The sequence below is a fragment of the Lytechinus variegatus genome, chromosome 5 (genome assembly GCF_018143015.1).
Source record: "Lytechinus variegatus isolate NC3 chromosome 5, Lvar_3.0, whole genome shotgun sequence".
Classification (NCBI taxonomy): domain Eukaryota; kingdom Metazoa; phylum Echinodermata; class Echinoidea; order Temnopleuroida; family Toxopneustidae; genus Lytechinus; species Lytechinus variegatus.
In genome coordinates, this window is record NC_054744.1 from 11876036 (window position 1) to 11884469 (window position 8434).

General features: G+C 36.7%; 1 protein-coding gene across 1 annotated transcript; it reads right to left on the bottom strand.

Moving 5' to 3' along the window:
* Positions 1-1686: 1686 nt before the first annotated feature.
* On the bottom strand, positions 1687-8000 carry LOC121415352 (40S ribosomal protein S17-like). Its single transcript, XM_041608534.1, has 4 exons — positions 7901-8000; positions 3671-3822; positions 2820-2991; positions 1687-2040 (listed from the first exon to the last, which is right to left on the bottom strand). Exons 1-4 carry the CDS (start codon positions 7901-7903, stop codon positions 1966-1968), a joined length of 402 nt encoding a protein of 133 aa, XP_041464468.1. The 5' UTR covers positions 7904-8000; the 3' UTR covers positions 1687-1965.
* Positions 8001-8434: the final 434 nt, after the last annotated feature.

Here is an 8434-nt window from a genome sequence, read left to right on the forward strand (position 1 = left end):
ACGCAGTAGTGTGCGTACTCTTTGCATAATCTGACCAATGCGGTCATGCCTTTTTATACCGCATGCAAATAGGCATTTAAGTGCGACTCTAATGGGGCATTGCAAGAAACTTGTGATCAAATTGCAAGTATATTTTTGTTCCCGAAATCAAGCATATGCCATGCAATTAATTGCAAATTTGCGATTGATTGCTAATCTGTTCCATGAAACAAGGAGTGTAATCTGATTTGCTATAGCTAGAATTGATCAACCAATTGTAAAATTGCAACAGAATATTTGCAATAGATTGCAAATATTTTCTTGCAACACCCCCTAAGTCATACTTCAATATTTGTGAAACACACCCCGGTCCTATTTTACAGGGACTTGTTGAAATAACAAATGCACGATTTCTCTCACAAATTAACTATCAGCCAATCAGACTGAATGATTTCCATAGCTTTCACTGTTATTGCAAAATTTGTTTCGTGGAACAAACTAACTTAAAACGAACCCCAGCCTCCAAAGTATCAGGTCAAATGGTCTTTGAGCAGTCTTTTGCAAGACAATACCCGTTATTTCATGGAAAGTGCATATAGTTGAGGACTCCTAACCCTCCCTTTCCCCCACACCCTCACTCACACATGAATACACAATCACAGTGAAAACTTGGTATAGCAAAATGTAAAAGTTCTGATATTCAGACAATTAAGATGCATCTTTTTACATGAGATATGATTGCATCATTATGTTTTCAGCAAAAGATATTGCAGATCTTTCACAATAGCTGCTCAAATTAGATGAACTTTTAGAAAAGATATGCAATTATGAAAAGGAGCCAGCTGAGTGCCTGTGTAGCAATACCAACTTTTCACTGTATTCACATCTTTTCCAAGTTTTTGTTGTAGTAATTGCACAAGTCACGAAGTATGAATCACATGTAAATTCTACTGATCATTCCATAAGTAATTCCATATACCGTCAACCTTGTTTGAATCGCATCTACTGCAAATTATGAACCTTCCTCAACCCAGATCAGTTTAGATGGCCAAATGACCAACATATCCCGGTCTAATCACTCCAGATATTGACTCAATAGAGGAGTCCATTCTTAAAAAATGTTGATTTGGACAATGGACATCAAGAAGAAAATCAGACAACACTAAAACAAAAAGCCCATCAAAATTGGATGTATAAAAGAAGTTATGGCATTTTGAAGATTCACCTCTTTTTACAGAACAATGAGATCAGTATGGAAATGAGTGATTTAATATCATACACTCGTATTTGTATCATATCATTTTTCACACAAAATATGGGGGCGAATAAATTTTCATAGATTCGACGATAAAGAGGATATCTTATCAAATTACAGTAAATTATGATAATGAAGATTTACATGAGGAACCATAGTTTTTTACATCATTGGAGTATATTGGTTTAATCATATTTCATATCATGAAATCCACATGAAATGAGTGTCTAATCGTAATTAGTTCCCATATTTGAATTTCCCCTAATATGTGCCTATCCCTGTTTTGTATAAGTATAACCTAGCTTTCTTTTTCACATCTTTGTTTGATAAAATTTCAGTGTTAATGCTGGTATGATTTTCTCCTATTTATTCAAATCAACTTTTATCAGGGTGAACTCGACCTCAGAAGTCTAACCAAAACACAAATAAATACTAATTTCAACCCAGAGTACTGCTGTTGAATAGTTTCACTTTATTACATGTGAGAATTCCATATTGATGCCATGGTAGATTCTTATCACAAAGTTCTTCACTTGTTCATGAACACCTTTAAGATGACAATGACATGGTGGAAACTACCGATGACAAAATGAGTTAGACGCTTTATCGCTTGGTATCTATCGGGTGTGCTGGGATGTAGAGATTCATGGAGACAGCTTGCAGCAGTCCATGTTTGAGATTAGACATGTTACTGTAGTTTGAGTAGCTAGCGATCGAGTGCAAGATGTATTTTACAGGCGAGGACCACGGAAGGCCATACCAGGGGCTGCTGGCTCGGTGACTTGAAGGTTGGTGATGTTGAAATCCTACATGAGAGGAAAACAAGAAAAACCACCATAAAATATCACAGGCTATATGCATGTCCAGAGATGTTGATATAATAAAAAGTCTATAATATTTTAGTAATGGTTTAAAGAACTAAGGTGAGACATCTTTTTATTAAATAACAATTTTGATAAGGGCATGAAGAATTGGCTCCCCACATATCAAATTTGACATGCAACTGTCCATGGTTACCATATGTATGGCCACATTAGTCCCGTTAAATAAATGTAAATTTGGTTAATAATTATTTGGAACCGGGCAAATTTACAATGATTCCATGGGGCTAAATCTCTGGCCCCAAGGAACATACCAGAAAATAGTCTTTATTTAAATACAGACTGATTTTGTACATGATCTAATAAGGAACCAAAATTGATGGGAAAACAAAATCTCTTCATTGGCACGTGGTTGCTAAAGCAAGTTTGATTGGATATTGGTCTTATCCTACAGACCAATACCAAAAGTTATGTAATGTGCTGCATTCTTAACAAATCGCTCCAGGTGGAAATCTTTCTCTCACCCAAGGGTCCGCAGAACCTAAGATAAGAGACCCTTTTTTGACACAGACATGGATGTACTGTGTGCCAAAAAAACTTCACAAGAAAATAATCTTTGACTTTAGTCTTGGAGAATCATGACCTCCAGTTAAGTCTGGACAATATTACCAAAATACTTTTTCCCAAAAGACACATTTGCCGAACTATTGATATGTTGAGAGCTTTTAGGACAGAAAAGGTATACCACATAGGAAGCAATTTACCAGAAGTTTAAGCATGTCCTTGGTGTCGGGGTCAACCTCAATGATGTCCTGTTCCAAGGCGGAGACTTCAGGAACGTAGTTATCTCTCCTCTCACGCTCCTCTTCTTGCAGCTTGATGGAGATACCACGGACAGCACCTTTCTGGATACGCTTCATCAGATGTGTTACAAATCTGCAAGATGATATTGAATACAGACTTCTGAGTGAATGGCACACACATTGGAACTACACCCAAATCAGCTCTTATTTCAGGGACTCAGTTTCATAATTACGAGCTCTCCCAAAACTTTCAAGGGGAGCATTAGCGGAGCACTATAAAAAGCTCTTCTTTAACATACAAGGGGAGCTCTCTTGTCCGATTTCAAAATGGATGGAGGAACGTATGCTAAGTTACAACCCACAACTAAAGGAGACAAACAATCAGATATAGATCTATGCAATATTTATCTCATTGAATTATTTGATGTCATTCTTGAACTGTGTTTAATTGCTTACAATATAATTGTGTTATCTACACAGCCTTGACAGCGAATGAAGTTTTCAAAGATGACTCGAACAGTTTGGTCACCCACCGACAATCTTGTTCAGCAATTGCTGAGGCGAGTGATTAATCGCTCTACCAAAAATGGATTACGGAGAGTGGTAGCAAGTGATCACTCTCACTCCCCTTATAACAGAGTCCCTGATATTTGTTTTAATTTGAGTGAAGATATAGAAGAGTAATTCCTCTTTGCAGTGGATCCCTTTCCCAATGACATTTTCCTAAATATCCTAACAGAGTTGGGTTCATGATGATTATTTCCATCTCTCCCATCTACAACTTCCATTCATCTCTAAGTAGATTTACCTACCCAGCAATCTGGTTTCGTAGACGCTTACTGGGGATGATAGCAATCTCCTCACATACTCTCTTGTTTGTGTGGAAATCAAGAGTAAGCCGGGTGTAGTACTTCTCAATGATCACCCGGGAGGCTTTCTTCACCGTCTTTGTCCTTACACGACCCTGCAAATTGTCAAGTAGGAAAGATAGCAAGTAGCCATTAAAAAAAATTGCACTGAGTATTCAGGGGTTCGTCCAGATAGTGGTTGAGATAAGGACAGAGTCATTATGCTTATCTAAAAAAAAGTTTATATGTTTCAAATAAATTGGGAGCTTATGTTTAACCTTTAAGCCTAAGTGGAAAAAGGAAAAATGAAATCACTGAAAAACACCCTTATAATTGCCAAAATATTCCCAAATTCATATCATACCATCTTGAAATGGATCTAGAATGTATATTTCAGTAATAAATAATTCTCATCTAAATAGAAATGAAGTGAACTATGAAAAATTTCCGTCCAAAAAAGACGGAAGATTTGCATTTTCAAGTCTACATCTAACATCTACAATACCAAAATGTAATATGAGCATGGGGGGACATATAAAACTAAATCACACAGATTGGTATAATTCATTGAATTCAAATGTGCTTGCACTATAAACTAGCGCATCTTTACAGAGATTTCTTAAAGAAAATTATAATACTCAGTCGTCGTGCCCATGATTTACAGGATTGACATAAAATGGCGAGTAAAAACAATTTGTTTTCTTTATTAATTTATGTTTAGCTTGATAATATTGGATGACCAATTTTTGTGGGATGCGTAGAAATAGTTACTCGCTGAAGAACAATACTGGATGAGTCAGAGACGAATCCAGTTTGTACAATCTTTCTATGCATCCCATTAAAGCCATCCAATATTCCCTAAATATTTTGTGACAGTTGAAATATTATGCTACCCACATAAAAAAATCCAAAGCATCACTTGAAATCAACTTTTTATGCCAGTAGCCATCTTGGAATCTGACATGTAACCATTTAGTCTCAAACTTTGCTCTAAGAAATTTAAATGATTCTTTTTTTTCAGCTTATAATATGTAGATATAAAAAAGGTTATATTTTTATTGCCAACAATATTCTTTTTGTTATCATGGATTGATAAAACACTAAAAAAAAAATGAAATTTTATTTTTTCTGAAAATGAAGAGGCCTATGGCTGTGCCTGTGAGTCAAGGCTAAGCTACGACACTTTTATGAGTAAATTATATTTACAGATGTGAACGTCACAATATTTCATTTTAGACCTTTTTTTTTCATTTCATTTTAACAGGGACTCTAGGTCTAGGGATCAGGGTGTAAGCCCTTCCAGTTATAAACTGCTCTACCAAAATTGGATCTGAAAAAAAAAAAATTAAATTGAAATTATTTGGCACCTGCTCTTAATAGAATTTGTTAATCTTCATGAACCATTAAAAGAATTGAAATTTAGATCTCAGCTATACATTTTACTTATGTAATGTATACATTGCAGTTGCTTGTGATGTCACAAATTACAAACTTAATTTTCAACTTAATGGATTTTCGTCAAACCATCAATATTTCTTTAATGGAGGGGGGGGGGCTATTTTTTCTGGTTTTGTTAACAAACTTTTCATCAGGCCTTCAGAGTGAACTTCCCCCTAGGCAAGGTACTTAGTAATAGTATATATATGCAGTATGATACATATATGAGGTAAATTGCCAACTTGTCCACTTACCACATGGTCTACCTTCATGTAGTCTAATGCCATTCCATCCAACATTTTGTCTAACAACCATTTGGTCCAATCATCACTTCTTCTTATCACCATTTTGTCTATTACCATTTTGTCTAAAAACCAGTTGGTCTAATACCCATCTTCTTTTCATTCATTTTGCACAATTAACACTTTAGTTTAATTAGACCAAATGGTAAATGGACTAAATGGCTATTGGACAAACTGGTTATTAGACAAAATGGCATTAGACTAAATGAAAGAAGACCATGTGGTGATTAGACGAACTGATGATAGACCAAATGGTAGAAGGCGAGTTGGCAATCAGATGAATTGGCATTAGAGTATTAGACAAATTGGAAATTAACCTATGCATCAGTTACAAAATTAGAAATTAGTCTTACTCCCCCCCTTCGTTCCAGAGATTTCTTGTTCCAGTGCCTGCTCAGACTCAGCACAGCATGATGGCAAATTGCAGACTGCGTGAATTCAACGGACAGCTTAGTACATAATTATTCCGAGACCGCTAATTGGTTCATCGCGCAGAAACGTCATGATGCATATCCATGCATCGGCAAACACAGCAACGGCCGCTCTGAAACACGTTTGATATTGATAGCATTAATCGCTGATCCTAGAGCAGTTTTGGTTGAGCTGATTTGAGTGACTTTTGAGTGGAGTCTTAATGAGAGCTACAGCTACCTCAAGTGATGTTCATGCAGGCTCCACACCACTTCACTACTGCTACTCTACGCTCTACCTACCCGAACCTCAAGTCGGTGAACATACTCAAGTCAGTGATACTCCGAGTGGCAAAGGTGGGGAAAAAGTGATATTTATTGTAAAATTTATAGAAAAAAATATGAGAAGGAATAAAGCTGAATTTCTTACTCTACACCCCTATGTCACTCCATGTCCATCCTCCGGTTATCCTCACAATTGGTAATTTTGGGCCAGTGTTAAGCTCCTCACTCGTATTATTCACGGCCGATTTAAACATATCGCATGCGCGAGGGTCGCAGGCAAAACAGCATGAATATTTATATTTATATTATATTGGATGGCTCAGAATGGAATACCAGATATATTATAAGATTGGGAAAATATTCCACTGATTTGTGCAATACTTTCCCAAAATCTTGGAATATTTCTGGAATTCCATTCTGAGCCATCCATAAATATTCATGCTATATTTGACCTGCGACCCTCGCGCATGCGATGTTTTGAAATCGACCGTGAATAATACTTGCGAGGAATTAGTATCACCACTTTGAGGACAACTGGGGGATGGGCACGGAGTGAAGGCTTGGCAAGGGTGTAGATTGAGAATTGATTAAGCTGTTACATGTTTTATTCCTTCCCATCAGTAGAGGCGCACGGCCAATATTGGAGACTGTCTCCAATGTGGGAGATTATCTCCATTATCACTGTTATCAGAGACTTTTGTAAAGAATTTGGGTATCCAATTTCAGAGACAGTCTCCAGTTTTGGAGACCAATTTCCTTTGTTTACATTTGCTGCAAAAGGATTACCTTGGCGGCAAATAAAAATGTGATAAGCAGATTCCTCATGAAAAATTACCCCTGGCCCTTTTCACTGTCTACTTCAAAAATTCACCATCTACTTTTGTTTTGGTAAGGATTTTTTATGTCGATCACACACAAAACAAATGGGCTTCTGACCTCACTCAGCTCAGTGATACAAAATTTTAGGTGGAAAAAATCATGCTTTTGTTGGTGTTGTTTCTTTTGTCCTTTTGCAAAGTCTCCAATATGGGAGATTGTCTCCCATTTTGGAAAGAGTCTCCCATATTGGCCGTGCGTCTCTACTGCTCATTGTATTTTTTTTCTATAATTTTTACATCTTTTAATATTTTCCACCTTTGCCACTCAGAGTATCCGAAGGCGAAGTGGTTCACCGACTAGAGTAGGTCGAACGTACTATCATAGTGTAGTGGTAGTAGAAGTGGGGTGGTGCCTCCACGAACGAACATCAAGTTGAAAACTTGAAATAATTGAGCCAGAGGTAAAGTTCAAAAGACTGAGCATGCAATTTTGATTTCCTCAGCTCAGATGAGATGGGCCTAGCCCTAAACGAATTAGCCGTCACCATATCACTGACTCAAACCATCACAAAAATCTTAATTCTTATGCCTTCACAATAATTCCTGACCGAACGATTAAATGGATAGTAGAATATCTGTCCAAACAGTGATAACCCTGAAACTGGGGCACGTCTCGCGATCTCGTCTCCGAGGACTAGCGATGACGAGGAGGCATAACACCGTTTCCTATGTATGGGGCTGAATAATAACATTTCTGCACTTGGTAGCGACCCACCTACACAATAATGAAAATTTTCATTAACATTAAATAAAACGATGACAAAGACAGAATAAAAGGGTATTTGAAATATCGATTGATATTTCAGTACTAATTGAAAAAATGTGGGCTGTCAGCATAATTCTGATTACAAGGATATATCTTTGGAATTCATTTCCACTGACCATTTTGATAACAGCGTTGAAGCAAGAGACTCTTCAACGTAGATGGCGATATGAAAAAAAGTTCTAGCGCTGGAGAGATCGCGATGCTCGAGGTAGCGAGATACAGTGAAACAGGGACTCAAACAAGTCCTATATTCAAATTCAACAAAACGTACTAGTATTTGACAAAAAACCGACGAAAATTCGGGAGGGAATGGTACTATGAAAGGTGTCTGATTACTCTTTTTTCTACACATTTTTTTTTTTTCATTTCTCTCACAACATGATGAATTTAACATGACAATATCCCGGGACAATATTCAGTTCACTTTAGTGTTTTCTCTCAGCCTGAGCATAAAAATGATAGAGGCCAATACAATACAGGAATAATGTTTACTCATGCAAGAAAAATGGAAACTACAGAAAAGTTTATAAAAAAAAAACTTGTGAATATTAGTTTCTATGTAATAAATTAAAAGTAATTGTATTATAACAGCATATAAATACACACATTCTGATGCAGGGGCCTGCGCGGAAAGGTTTTCAAACAAAGTG